The 15,362-nt window shown below is 46.3% G+C and overlaps 1 protein-coding gene across 1 annotated transcript in view; it reads right to left on the bottom strand.

The window, feature by feature from the left end:
• Window positions 1-14,639, bottom strand: part of WBP1L (WW domain binding protein 1 like) — a 60,370-nt gene extending 45,731 nt beyond the window's left edge. Inside the window, exon 1 of the mRNA XM_052798539.1 lies at window positions 14,516-14,639. Within this exon, the coding sequence (XP_052654499.1) occupies window positions 14,516-14,602 (87 nt within the window). The 5' untranslated portion in view covers window positions 14,603-14,639. The remainder of the gene's footprint in view (window positions 1-14,515) is intronic.
• Window positions 14,640-15,362: the final 723 nt, after the last annotated feature.

The raw sequence follows: 15,362 nt of genomic DNA, 5'->3' as shown, positions 1-15,362 counted from the left end.
AAGTAACCGTCTTCACTAGCGTCATATAAAGCACATGGCAGAAATGCAGAGGTCAGGATTTCTGAGGCAATTCTCCAAGGAGACACAGTTAATGTGACTTTCTGAAGTTCCCTACATTTCTTGCACTGTAACTTCCTGGACAACATCATCGCATATTTTCCAGTGACCGGACCTAACCCAAATTACATGTTTACACAACCCACGTGAAATTCAGGTTTTGATGAATGTGTGTTTTCATTTTAGGACAAGAGCTGATTTTCTAACTCAAGACGATCTTTCAAAAATAAACCATGTCTGCACATAGGGTCAGGATGCCTAGAGAGATCCTAAAACAACAATTAGTTTAAGTGAGCTTCACTGGCCTTCTCACTGCCAAAGCAGCTTCATTAGCAAGTACCAAGTATTCAACTCCTGATCACTGCAACAGATTAAAAAAAAAGAGTACACAAAGACTTGCATCAGGAAAGGAAAGCAGTGGCAGGAACAAAGGAGACATGCAAGGAGAGAAAAGAATACCTTGAGAAAAAGAGGCAGACTGTCATGATCTGAGAGCTGATGAAATCTGCTCCCAGTCGACCATAAGGTACAAGCCCACAGTCCGATGACAGAGAGCATATTCTCCCTTTGATCACTCTCCAGTGTCAATGGAAACCCACTGGGGCTTGAAGAGATATCAAGTCTTTGAGAAATTAATATCTAACCTAGCACACAGACCATTAATGGAAGTAGAAGTGGGTTTCCATCCCTCCTCCCCAGGCCCAGGACCAGCACTTCCATTTAATGAAGTGTGAGTGGTCAGATTTCAGCGACCTCCCTCTACTTTCTCTCTGCCCGGACATCAGGCTCTCCTTTCCTTTAGAAAGGCCTCCATGCCTCCCTCTCACCAAAATGAAAAGGAAACAGGACAAGATAGATACTAGGTGCCACAGCTTACATGCAGTTCATGCCAAGCAATACAGCACAGGGCTGTCCAAATTCATGGCAAGAGCAGAAAGGCTGTGTTATCTTTCATTTACCATTGACACTGCCATGCGAGTCTTTTCTCCCTTGCAGCCTCACAGATTCCAGCAGAGCCCTGCAGATGAATGACCTTGCAGCAACAGCCAACGGTACAATATTACCAGGTAGTTTCCAAACCAAAGATTGTGGCAGTTCTGAGTGGAGAAGACTGGAAACTGCTTACCTAGACCTACAGTGAAAGCACAAAGACACTCGAGGATCACCCTGTAGAGCCCCTCTGAAACCTCAAAGGTAACCAGACCTGCTCACGGACCCAGAGAAACTACGCAAAGATTCAGCTTCCACCAGCAGCAGTATCCTGATCAACTAGCAGAGCCTCTTTGCTATACTAGGACAAAAAATTAAAAGAAAGGATAGTTAGGGCATTTCACACTCTGCTCAGTCTCTTGGAAGATGAAAGCAAATAGGGGATTTTTTTGTTTAAGTACTTGCTTAGAAGTTCGGGGGGGGGGGGGGGGGGGACGGACACGACAGACTCTTAGCTTTCCTTCTGTATTTAGGCAGACTTTTTCAGTATTTCCAGTGTTGCGAAATGGAAGACAGAAGAAAACAAATCTACTTTGACTACACAGAAGTGCCAACCATAAAAAAAAGCCAACCATAAAAAAAAGCCACAAAAGCTTGTATAAATACATGCACATCCCTAAAAACAGAAACACCTATCAAACAATGTTTAAAGTTTGCCCAATTAAGAGTCTAACTGAACTCTCTGTACTTGCTGTTAAAAACAATTTTACTCAAAGTAATAACCAGGATTCAAACCAAGTAAGAAATAATGAACTTGTTTTTAATTGGTTTGCAAGAAACCCAATTTGCAAATGCTACCCTTAGCCAGCTATTGAATATACAAGTTGATAGAGCCCAGAAGGCACTGTGATGAGTGACTTAAGTGGAGGCACCCTACACCCACCAACATTCCTGCTGAATGAATGTGAAATCTGCAAGAATTGCTTTTATTTATCTTACTAAAAGCATTTCTTGGAAGGGCTGGGAAAATTTATTTCAGATGGATTTTTCAGCTGAGAACAAAGTTGTATTTATTATAATTATGCACTCTCCAGTGTGGCCTGCCTTGCTGAGAAAGAACATTAAATTCAGCTGTGCACAAACTCACGGAAGTGACCTTTTGAATGAAAATGCTGCAGCAAGAGACTTGCAGAGCATTCTCACTAAATAATAACCTACTGTCTGCGACTTGCAGATTAGTGCTCAGACCACTGATTTCAGCTGCTACTTAGAGAGGCACAAGTCCCCATGAGGTCAATCAGCTGAGAATAAATCGTGTTTGCTGCAGATTACAATATGGAGAACTGTACTTGGGAAACTATTCATAGTCTTCAGTCCAATATGATTTTATGAACTTTTATTAACCATCATGCAGCAGCATAACCTTGCAAGGCACTTCAAAGAGGTCTTTTCTGCAGGACACCCACTATCTCATTTAAATAAGAGGATCAAAGGTGTTATTGACACAAACCGAGCAAGCTCTCACTTTAATAAGAGCAACAAATGCAAGGATGAATACCCACCACCTGGGCAGAAGTACCCTGCTCCCTCTTTGTAGAAGGACGTGAGGATTATCTGAAAGACTTCTGCTGTATGGAAAGCCCAAGCACCTGGGGACGGAGGCAGGTTAGCACTAAAGAACTACGAAGTCAAACTAGAGTGTTCATTTCATGACCTAAATGAAAGGCTCAATGTAAAATAGCAAGAGATGCAAGACACGTGCTTGTTTGGAAATGGAGGATGTTCTTTTAGTGTGCAAATATAAAATGTCCTCCTTAGACACAGCAGATCATCTTACACTTTGCAGAAAGGTTGGGTATTATAAAAAGTATCCCATCCTGTAAAGAACTTAAAACAGATGTCTGAGCCTTCCCAGCAGCTGGGTTGCTGGGTAGTCAAATTCCCTGCTGCCAAAGAAAGCAAGGCAAGTTTGCATGCTGACGTCCACATCTCAGGGGCAATTGGAAGCCACTCTGCCTGCCCAGCCCAACAACATCCCACAATGGACAGGACCTGCTGGCAACCTGCTCCAGGCTCTCTCTCCCCTTCACTCTCCAAGCTACGCAAGGCAGGCTCTCGTGGTTCACGGCCATCCGGACTTTGGTATGCAGTTCAAAGATCTAGAAAAGAGACTACCCTGTTCTAAGCATCTGAGGATTTTTCAAGCCAAAATGCAGTTATCAAAACACTCTGCGCTGCCAGTTTGGGTTCTGTACTCCCTTTTCAGATTCTGTGTTTGCATTTCAGCAAGCTCACTCTCATCTCACAGTTCTGCTCACTGAACCTGCTGGTTTAGTCCCAAGTCTGCATCTCTGCGTGCTGTTGCCTCTGAGGGGGAATACGATACAAGAAATTCAACTTCTTGACTTCACTACAGAACCAATTAACTGAGAGTTGCAAAGAAGGAAAAGCTTTTGCTTGGACTATTCATTTTCTATGCAGTGAACACAGCACGTGCAATTTGTGAGGTGCGTAAAAGCTTGATCCTCATGTGTCTTCACATGTTGATTATTTGCAGTAATGCTTTCCAGACAAATAGAAGAACAGTCCCCACTCAAGTACAGAAGAAGCCAAGAACAATGAAACTGTATCTCAACAATTAGGTAAAGTTTGACCATAGTACTTGAGGGCATTGAAAACCTTTGGACTGAAACCTCACAGAAGAAAACCAGGAGTTTCTTGGTTAACAATTAATAATTTAGACCTGAAGACTCTCATCTACACCTCCAGCTGAAGAGGGAAACTACACAGTATTTACACACCTGATACTACACAATCTGCCAGTATTTTGATACAAAAACCCGTAGTTCATAGTACATTCACCATTTTAATGTCCCCACTGTAGATGAGAAATGTCAAATTACTTTCTTAATATCATGTGGTAAGCCAGGATCAGAACAGAAGAGTTCTTGCAAAAAGTACTCATGTGTCAAAGGAAGGACTCAGAAGCACACTGTGGCTTTTAAAAAACATTATTTTTTACAATATTTATAAATTCACCCTCAAAAAAACCCTACCAAGAACTAAACCCAAGAAATTTCCTTTGAAAACTTGTTTTTTCCATCATTTACCTTTGCACTAATCCTTCAGGTTAAATAAACTATCAAGACAATTCACCCTCAAGAGCCCTCACCACTGTAGAATATGCAAGATGCCTGCTGTCAGGACAGGGAAAAAGACGACAAACACAGAAGCAGTGTAAGACCTGTAAATGAACAAGTTAATGGGTTGAACCTGATAAGAGCAGTATTTGTAAAGCCTATTTATTTAATTAAAGACATTAGTTAAAAGCATAAACCTTGCACCCTGTCCTGAAGGAAAGTGCCTTCAGAAGAACTGTTGGCAGGCAGTGCCTGTGCAAGAGAAGAGCTAGTGATAAAAAGAGCTCTCATAGCAAGGATACAAATAAACAAAATCTAGGGTCATTCATTTAAGAGTCTGCCTCAACTTGTAAAATGCCACTAGAACTTAAGGTTTCCATATTTGTAAAATTAACTTTTTCTGTATTAACAGCGTGGTAATGGCTACATCAACAGCAGCAGCTCACCCAGCCTTCAGATTACACTCATGCAAGGCACATGGTTTTATGGACACAAATACACCCTCCATTTGCCCGGTTGCAGAAGATCAAGATGCAAGTGGCACAGCACCCAGCCAGGCCACTGTGAACATCTTGTCTAGTGTTGTTTTCCTCTCCTGCAGATCTCTACATTCTCAAGCCAAAGCCAAAATATTCACTGCTTACATATACAAATTCAGTCCTGTTTTATTAGAACACACTGAATGTATTTAATCCCCTGGTTGCACTTCTAAAAATCTTTCAAAGCAGGATCATGGCAAGAAGAGTTTTAGTTACACACTGCTAGATAATACGACAGACAAGAAACCATCAGTGCCACTCCTGTTCCCCAAAGTTTATCCGCTCCATTAAAGGTTGTGGAAAAAAAGGAGATTTGTCTGGGCTTTGTCCATGTGAGGAATTCAGCAAGCCCTTACACTTCTTATCAGCCTGAAGTTACATGCCGGCAAAGGTGAAACAAGGCAACAACAGATTTGTCTGGTCCCTTAACCTAAAGTTTTCCTGGCACAATGCTTCTAAATAAATACATAGCATGCTGAAAATAAAGGAGGACTGCTTCTTCAGCAAGTCCATCTAGATAAAGCAGACTACAGGTTTCAGAATGGAAAACAATACTATGAAGAGCAAAATCACTCCAGACTTCCTGAATTCATCTTTTAACGCCAGGATGATCCTCGGACTTTGCAGTCAAGGGACAGGCCTAAGAGCACAAAACGGGTCCGAGGAGAAGAAAACTCCTGACTCTCGTTTCCACAGCCTAACCGCTCTCTGGTGGTTTAGTATGATCACATACTCTGGGAAGTACAGAGTTACAAGGACAGAGCAGAAAAGCAAGAAACTTGGTAAAACAATGAGCTACAAACAAGAGAGCGATATTTAATAATCAAGTACGTGAGATGCAAGAATTTCCTAATAAGATGGGGAGGAAAAAGGAGCAAAGCATGAGACAAAGAGAAAACAATACAGCTAGGAAAAAGAGGGGAAAATAAATTGAGAGCTCTTATTTTTGACACTGCAGTTTAAGACAGGCTTTGTTGGAGTCCAAGTGCTAAGTGTCAGTAAATGGAGACAATCAGCAATGACAGATGTCAGCAAGCCTGTTTTATCTAAGCTTCAGATCACAGGAGACTGGAGAGTCAAATGCAAGCCGTTTGTGAAGTTTGCTGCTTCTAAAAAGACAGAAGTCAAAATGACAAGGTAATTTGAAGACAACACAATACACGTGCAACCCTCCTCCTCTTCTTCAGCATTCACTGTTTGAAAAATCAGTCTGCAAACGAATAAATGAGACAACCAGTAAGGAAAGGAGGAAAGGAGGAATTCATCACACAAGAGACCCAGACATGAGTCATGACCTTCACACGCATTCAGGTAGCTGCATTAAATGCTTTCCAAGCAGAGAGTAAAGGTCTTTCAGATTGTATCTGAAGGAAAGTCATTCCTCCCCCAAAGAAGGGCGGAGTGGGGAAGCACTTTTGGTAATTTTCCCAATACGATTACAATTGATACACAGGATGAGATGAAGTCAGCCCTGTATCATGGCCTTGAAGATACACTGCCTTCTTAGAAGGTTTTGTCCAGTCTTTACAAGACCCCTGTACAATGCCCACCACCTCCTCCAGCCTTTCCCCTACCTCCTGGCTCAGACTGACTCCAGCTGCTGTTTAACTCTTTCATTCCACACCAGTCACTCCCAATTCCTGTTTAGCTCAGCCAGAGAGCTCTAAAAGGTGCTTTTGCAGCAGGTTGCTAGCTCCATGGACCCGATTTTCTGCCCACAACCAGTGAGATGGCTGTCACAAGGGATATTTTATGCAACAGAATGGCCTGATCTTCTGCTGGAGGCAGAAGACAGGCAGCTCCCATGGCTTCTCGTTGGCCATCAGCCACCACCTGGGATTTAAAAAGGATCCTACATAGAGAAAGAAGTTTTAAAAAACCCACACAACTACTGATACAGTATTAACAAACAAAAAGCTTATTACAAAGAGTCAGGAATACCGAACTTGGCAAGGGCGAATACTTCTGCATATTTTGCACTCTTTCCGTATCAGGCTTCTGGTGTGGCTGCCACAATTACACCATTGTTTGACTGACAGCATTATCCCAGAATGTCTTGATTATGAGCTCTGGTTCCCTATTAAGTAAAAAAAAAAAAGTCTCTTGTGGACAACAGTACTCGACCTGCTAGTCATACCTGTGTGCTAGGACATGAGAGAAAAGAGTGAATCAGTTCTGCTCACTAAAAAGCCTCTGCACCGTCTGCTGGCATGCCATTAATGTTCAAGTCTCCTCCCCACTTCCAACAGGCAATGCTTGACACCTTTTACACAGGGAAAGCTCAAGACGGCTGGTGAGATTCCTGGCAAAACACTCTCTTCATAACTGTTTCTCCAGCTTATCAGCCTTTTCCCTTTCAATTTGCTGTTCAGCCAGTGGGAGACAAAAAAAGAAAAATAAAAGTAGTTCTGTAACCACTGGAGCTCCATAAAGCTGACCTCCCATCAATTTGTTCCACAAGGCTGATTGACTTTGCAGGCTAGCAAACTGTGAGCTCCAACTGAAGCTTTTCCAGAAGCTAGGGCATATATCAAGTCAGTCAATCAGGGACTCACAAATTTCCCAGTGCTTAATAAGCTTGCAACTGTAGCTTCTCACTCAGTGATGCTTCCCTGTTTGGGTTTTTTTAAGGTCTCTCTGTGCCTATCTGTTTTCAGGAATTCTGTTGAAATCTTACACATCTTTGAGGTCTCTTCCTATCAAATTTGGTTTAAGTTGGCCACTGACTTCAAAATTTATTAATGGGGAGACAGACACCGATAACTACATAAAGCTCACCTTTTCTGTGAACTATCTTTGCATTAACAAAATCCGTTTTCCAGCTAAAGTCACTCTCTGTCCCACTCCAGTACTTTTGGCAAATCAGTATCTTGACAACTCCCTCAGCCTCAGGTAGAGCCAACACACGATCAGTTTTTGCTTTGATCATGATCTTTCCCTGATCTCAAAAAACAAAAACAACCACCACCACCCCCCACCGTGGACCTCTGCTCGAGTTGCCTCTGAAATTTCTCTCACTGCCTTGCGCACACCAGAACCAGAGATGCAATAAAAACACATCACCAATAAAAGTCACAAACTTCCACCTCATAGTAATGCAGAAGATTAAAGAGGAAAGAAGAAGGGCGAATCCTTTTCTTTACTGCTAGCAGATCTTTCCTTTCTTGAGGTGAACTCTTTCCTCTGTTAGTCCTAAGGACTGCACACAGGATCCTGAGGTCTCGAACCGCCAGGAGAAAAGGAAAGGTCCCTGTTCTCCCTTCTTCCCTAAACCCAGCGCCATACAGCTTGTCAGTAGTGGTAGCTGCTCACAATACCCACCCTACACCTCTGAAACCCATTATCAGCAAGAGGCCAGCAGCATTTTAAATGCCAAAAGCTCTGTACCCTGACGCACAGGGGTTTTCTTCCATGCTCAAGCGGTCACTTGCTAGCAAGCCACCAGTGCACTGTCAGTGGTTGGATTTATTTTACAATATGCTGGCCTAAAAGTGCTTGGGAAGAAGGAAGAGTCAGGAAACTGCATCTAATTCTCCTACACAACCCAGCTCTCACATCCTTTTTTCTCTTACCAGTTTGGACTGAAATCAGGCAATGCCAGGTGGATGGATACTGGCTCAGCGAAGGAGGCCTGCAAACCAGCAGCACCACAACCTGCCTCCACACAAAATAAAGTCTCTCCTTTCTATTTGCAGGTGTTGTTCAGGGCACAGCATGCCACGAAGCACTGGCCACACTGGCATTAAATGGGTCGGTCTGTTGCATCAGTCTGCCAGCATCACCTCACTTTGCACCCCAGCAAGCCCCCTCATGTAAAGCGCTCCATTACAGTTTCACAAGCTATTTCAGAGACTATAGCTGTCGTCTAAAAATAATACTGGGGCAGTGATCCCACTGATAATCACATCATTAGAGGAGAATCAAGTTCCTCCTTGTCCAAGCAGATAAACAGCAGGTCTTTGCAGCACCTTGAGCCTTCCTTTGCAGCCAAACAGTATCTGTGACATCATGGAAAAGCATCATTTGGAACTGCCACACCAACACACTTCTTGTCACAGGCGAGGTATGGGCATGCAGTTCCTGCTTGGCAAGCCTGTTCTCTCCAGCCAGCTGTTACTTCAGGCATGTTTGTTACGTGCACTGTTCACAGGCTCAGCCATGCAGACAATCGACTGCCAGGGCTCTGCTGCCACAGCACCCAGGTGTTGGCATCTCAAAACCTATCTTCTTAGCTGTGGGTTTTCTAATCACACAAGACAGCAGGGGGAAGGAGGGACCCAACTTCCCCCTCAGCATCTCTCCATGAAGTCATCCAGGAGTCCCACACTCCATGCTCGCTTTCTTCCAACTCGGAAGCACAGACCAAAACCTGGTGCAATCGGGTTGTCCTGTAATGGGCAACAAGCATGTCTACCCTGCTATGACTAATGGCCTTTCTGAGATTGTCACCAGCCCTGCCTCAGAGACTGCTTTTGAGAAGTCTCTGACATGCCATGTCCTTTCCTCACGTTGCAAAAACAGCAGTGCAAACCTGGGAGAAGCAGCTTGCCCAGTCATCTTGGATTCATGAACCCCCTGAAACAAATGCAGGACAGGAGTGTGTACAGCCATAAAGTCACCAGTTAAATGCATTAATAAGCTGAGAAGATACTTATGCAGCTAACTGGAAAGGGCAAATTCTTACCCTGTAACCTGTAAAACAGGGCAGCTTGGATTAGAGGAACATCCCCAAACCTAGTACCAAATATGCATGTTGTCACGAGACAGAACAAAAGGCCATGTGTAGCTCAGCTTTACTAAAACTGCAGGACATGCCTGACAAGGAGAGGTTTGCATAGGCATAGCCATGACCAAGGGGCACAGCACAGGCAACACTGGATGGAGAAGTAGGCCAGAAGATCACGAGCCCACCACTAGCTTTTTGCCACAAGCTAATGTCTGTTCAATCCTGCCAGTCCTCCCAATATGACTTAAGGGGAAAAAAAAGGCAAAAAGAAAAGGTGGGTGGTTTGCTTTTACTAAATATACTGCCCATTACCTCAGAGGATGTCCACATGTTTTCAGATTACAAAGAAACACTAACTGTTACCTACTTAATGCCTTTCAAATACCACAGAAAGAAACACAAAGGCGAACTTCAACATAACACTCGGTTAATACAGGCTGACAGAGCTATATAAAAGAGCACAGTTCCCACTTTCACCAGCAGAAAAGCGACTGCTGAAGATTCTTAGGGGAGCAGCACTTCTAGCCATCAAAGTGAGGGGTTGATGGGTATTTTAGCCAGGGTCGAGTAACTACCATTGAAATATGGCCAAACATTGAGCACACCCACCCCTCTGTCTCACTAGAAGGGCCGATGGCTGTATCACCACTTTGGGCAGGATCCCTGCTGCCCTGCAGCAGCTGCCCAGCAGCACTGCACCCAGCAGAGCCACCGCTCGGGGACAGTCAGTACTGGATGCTGCCACTAGCCAGACAGGGCTGACCTGGCCCAGCCCTGCCTGGCTTGCAAGGCTGGGAGGATGGAAAAAATCCCCAACCATATCGAAACAACTCTGGCAGATGAAACTTTTCAAGTTCCCCCGCAGCATAGCACAACTCCACAAAAGCTGCCCAAGTTTATTCTTAAGGTAGTGTTATATTTTTGTTAATTAATATTTGGAGGGTGGCAGGGAAATTCTCAGAAAGGCAATGACAGGTCCCAGTCATGGAGTTGCTTTGACTATCCTGAAGAAAACTGCCACACTCCTCCCCAGGATGCATCGGACACTTTCAGACCAGGCTTTCCATCTGCTGCACAGCTGCAGAGATGCAGGGAGAAATTCTTACAGCATTGTGTGTGAGGGCAACTCACAAACAAAAAAAATTTTAATGAGTGGGAAAGCCTGCTATACAGATGAGACACTAGTTCACAGTAGTATAATCATCACGGTATGAGCAGTCCTTAATCCAATCTGCACAGTTATTTAGAGGTTCCTGTTCTGAACAAGTACAGGATGTACTTTGATCTCTGCTGCCTCCTGCCAAAACTGTGGAAATTAGCAAGCCAAAAACCAAGAGTCACAGACAAAGATATCATAGCAGACAAAATATATCCTATAGTTATACAAGCAGCTCTTCTCCTGAATGACCTGATGCATTTCAGGAGACATAGAAGTGCAGTTGCAACTAATTACCTTAATCAAAAAAGTTGTCTTAAATTTACAGATGAGGAGATGAGCCTCTCTTACACGAGGATAATTGAAACTTTGCTGTTCAGTTCACAAACTACCTCAAGTGATGCTCTGAAAGGGCCCAAATGCAGCCAAACTCTTGGATGAAGCGTGGTTAACTCCATATTGGTGCAATCAGAGCTGTGGTCACAGCTAGAGCACAGCCTTGGACAGAAACTCTTGTGTTACGGGGGTGTTAGCCACAGCGACAGTCACGCCGAGTTCTTCCTTAAAGCAAGGATCCGTCCTCTTTGTCACATACAATGAATCATCCCTCGAGTCACAGTACTTCAAGCGAACTCTTTAATTTGGGATGAAATCGGTCTTTAAGAGCATGCTTCTGTCAGATTTTGGCTCAAAACCACCTTATTAGAGAAAGACAGATTCCGCAGACTTGTCACATAGTTAACATTCACTTAAATCTCTTGTTTTTAAAGAAAACAACAGTTGAGAAAACTATGTGATAATTAAGCTGTAGGCGTGGGAAGCAGACAGATAGTTAAGGCGGTCAAATAACCTCTACTCTGCCCTGTAGAGACAAACTACAACACAAAAATGATTAATGTTCGAAGGTTTTCATTACAAATTTGATCAAGCACATTTTAAAACATACTAATTTCTTATTTCCTCATTTCCTTCTCCCTCAAAGCAAGAGGGGGAGTGCCCAACTAAGGTGTGCAGTTAAGGCTATACATCTACAGTCACAACTGAACATGGCTAGATTTCTTCTTTCTGTGATGTTTATCTTTATTTTATTACATAATTGCAATATTTCTGCCTGTAATCTACTGATAAATGCTTCAACTCCAGTTAACAGAGTTTTGTGTTCTGATTACAAGTGAAACAGCAATGAATAGTCATAGAGGCGGTTAAACAACTTGGACTCAGGATGGTGATGAGCTAATTATCTTCATTCTCCTCCATCCACCACCCCAAACAAGTCCTAGTTAAAAGAAAGGTCTTTGAAGATCCTAGGCAGCCTGGACTTATTTTAACCTGATAAATCAGACCCTCCTCCAGAGTACAGCGTGTTCTCGGGAATGTTTGTTCAGTGCGGCTAGGCAGTACAGCTCCACCTCCTGAATTATTTAGAGGACACACTTCCTGCAGCACCTCCCAGCCTTAGACCACCAGGTCTGCCGGACAGTTTTTACAGGCGAGGAGGCATGGACCCTGAACAAGCTCCCCCTGACAGCAGAAGCAAGCAGGGTATGGCAAATGTCTCCAAGGTAGACGGAAGGAGGCAGCAGTCACAAGAGGCAGCGCAGGCAGGAACAATCGGGAGAGGACAAGAGGGAAAAGCTGTCACGGTTTCAGCTCTTGTCTACAAGCCTGAGGAAATCAGGCTCTAAGGCAACATCACAACAAAGTTTTGTTACATGCTCATTTTCAAGATCCTACATTACCCCTGTCATTTTTGAGTGGGTAGCTCTCAATCTCTAGTATGCAGTGAGATAATACCAGCCTTTTGACAGACAGAGTCTACATTTAAGATCTAAAATAGACTGCAAGAGTTTTATATAGACAAACTATGAAAAGAAAAGGAGTAAAAGATGCATCCGTATCTAAGTGCTTTAAAGAAAACACAGGCCGCCAAAGCTCTTCTCCCCCACTCTCATGTATTGTACCACTCAAGACTTATTATTTTAGGATTACTTCTGGTGCACTGACTGGAGAGGATATCCACAAGTCATGTATGCAACTATTCCACAAGCAACCTAGCTGTATGATTGCTTCCACGCCTTCCTCCTTTTTCTTTTCCTCCTTTCCTACTGCCTACTCCATTCTACCAGCTCCTTGACTGATGTATAAGCTGTAGAAGGCAGGGAGCATCTTTCACAGTCTTCAAAGCAGGTATGGTATTTTTATTAGCATGTATAGGTTTGAAGACTTTCACAGCTTCTGTACAGATAATCCTACCACCTGACCACTGCTCGCTGCTGGAATACCGCAACAACCTGAGAGCAAAGCGGACCCGAGATGTGCTTATATATGCTTTGTGTGTGTACCTCAGCTCACAGATGAAACAGAGCAAGCACTAGGACTTCCATCTGCAAAAACGGTTGTGACAACGTGGAAAACACATGGTTCAACACAATCCTGCACCTGGGTCCCTAGGGCAGCAACGGCCAAACCTTAGCCTCCATGCAGCTGAAGGAGATTTGGGATGGCACTACCAACAGGGAATTACACAGCTTTTAAAGTAGATCTGGTGCTCTCAGTACCCTAGAAAGAAGGAGGAAATTCAAAAAGGGCATAACATCCGTAGTCATAGACTAACTCTTCACCTCCTCCTCCTGCAGAAGCGCTGGGAAGTATTTCAACGGACCTCTTCCAGAAGGGACACCCCCCCATCTGCACCCCTGTAACACTAAGCACCACGCAACCCACAGCATCTGTGACCTACAGTCACAGATCAGTATCTCACCAACTCAGACCTTCAACAAACACAAACTACAATTTGTACCTTGTAAGTAATACACCACATCAAATCAGAAGTCATCATATGCAGTCTATGTTCTACATAGGGTGAAAAAGACATCTTGACTCCATGAACAATAAGATGCAGGTCGCACGTAGGTTGCTTGGCCCAGTACAGTCCTCTCCGAGTGACACTGAGTGTACAGATCAAGGTGGGAGAGGTTTACAGGTGTCTACACTGGGGGACCCAAGAACATCGCTGGAGATCTGAACGGTACACATTGCAGCATAGACAGAAAAGAGAGTAAAGAGATGAAGAAAACAGAATCAACTTCATTAAAAACCTTTCCAGGCCTGAAGAAGGTAGTAAGCGGGTGGTCAGAGCCTACAAAGACAAGGCCTAGTTCCCCTCATCCCAGTTGAAACTCATTCCCTCTTCTTCCCCCTGTGCAGAGGCTTGCACAGAACCTCCACACACACCTCCACCACAGTTCCCGCCGCGGGAAGACCAGCTCACCTGGCCTGTGCAGCACCACGTAAGTCCCATTTCCCTGCCAACCCAGGTCCTCTGGCCAGCTGCCCCACGGCCACCCTTCAGCTCATCCCAAACCTCCTCCAGCCCCGTCCCCTCACAGGCCACCTTCTCCCCTGTCGCCAACCCCAAAAGACACATGTGCCTCCATCCGCAGGCCCCCGCGCACCTGCCAGCTGAAGCCTTCTGCCCTCACCATAGCCATCCTTCCCATCACCTCCAGTCAACCACCATCAAATACCTTTCTCCCACGTCCTGCAGCCACCCTGCCATACGAAGCACCCCCGAGAGGCACTGCCACCCATACCTAGATCCCTACAACACTTCTCCATTCCCACAACACACAGGCACCCCCAAACTCAGGTCTCTGCATCTCCTCCAGCCTCGCTTAAGCCAAGGGGGCTCCCCAAACCTTAGGCGGGCCCCCAAAAGCCTCTTCCCCCAGCCCCAAGAGCCCCAGGCACCCCATGCACGCTCCCACCCCCGCCAGCCCACCCTGACCCCCCACCCCAAAGGCCACCTCCCTCACCCCGGAGGGCACGGCCCCCCGCGCTCACACCGCTGCCCCCCCCCCAGGCCTGCGCGCCCCCCACGGCCGGCCCCCCGCCCCAGGGACACAGCCCCAAAGCACGGCGCGACCCCAGAACCCCCCCCAGGCGGCCCCCCCAGGGCAGCCCCTACCTGGGCAGGCTCCACGCTGGCGGGCAGCCCCTCGGGCAGGGCCTGGAACAGCAGCAAGGCCATGGCGGCGCGGAGCCTCCTCGCCATCCCCCCCACCCCCCGCTCCCCGCCTCCCCAGCCCGACTGCGGCCCGGGACGGGAGCCGAGGGGGCACCCCGCGCCCCGGCCCGCCCCAGCCGGTCGCCTATTGGGCTGACGGCGTGCCGCTTGCTTCGCCAGTGGCTCAGCGCGCTGTCGCTTAGGGCAGAACCGGGAGGGGCGGGGTCTGCGCGCTGGGAGCTGCCATCTTGAGTGTGGCGCACCGGGGAGGGAGCCTGGAGTGGGGCGAGGGCTGCCATATTGTGAGTGGCGGAACTGGCTGGGGAGAGGTGTGGGGGGCTGCCCCTTGGTCCTGCACCCCCAGTGCAATGCACCCCCGGGGACAGAACTGGATACTGCAAAAAGGGGGTGCACAAGCACCCTCTGGCCTGCTACAGCCTCCCTGACACCCCAGTGGCAGCCAGGCACTCATCCCCCATTCACCTGGTCACATCGTGATCCCTGCTCGGCCCCGTCCCCAATGCACCCACAGAGACCCCAACCCAAACAGCCCACCTGAACCTGGGGCACACCGGGGAGTTTGACATGGAAAGGGTGCTAAAATCGCAGCAGCGGCATGGGGCTGGACTCGAGGCAGCTGGCAGGCAGACACGTGTTGGTACCAGCCCCGTTGGGAGACAGGAGCAACATGGAGAAGAGGATCTCCCACCGCAGCCGGGTCCCAGTGTGTCCCCACACAGCCATGCCTCACCCAGGCTGGCACCCCCCAGGAGAAGTGGGGGCACCGGCACTTGGGGTTCATTCACAG

The sequence above is a fragment of the Harpia harpyja genome, chromosome 10 (genome assembly GCF_026419915.1).
Source record: "Harpia harpyja isolate bHarHar1 chromosome 10, bHarHar1 primary haplotype, whole genome shotgun sequence".
NCBI lineage: Eukaryota > Metazoa > Chordata > Aves > Accipitriformes > Accipitridae > Harpia > Harpia harpyja.
This window is presented reverse-complemented; position numbering and strand designations above follow the sequence as displayed.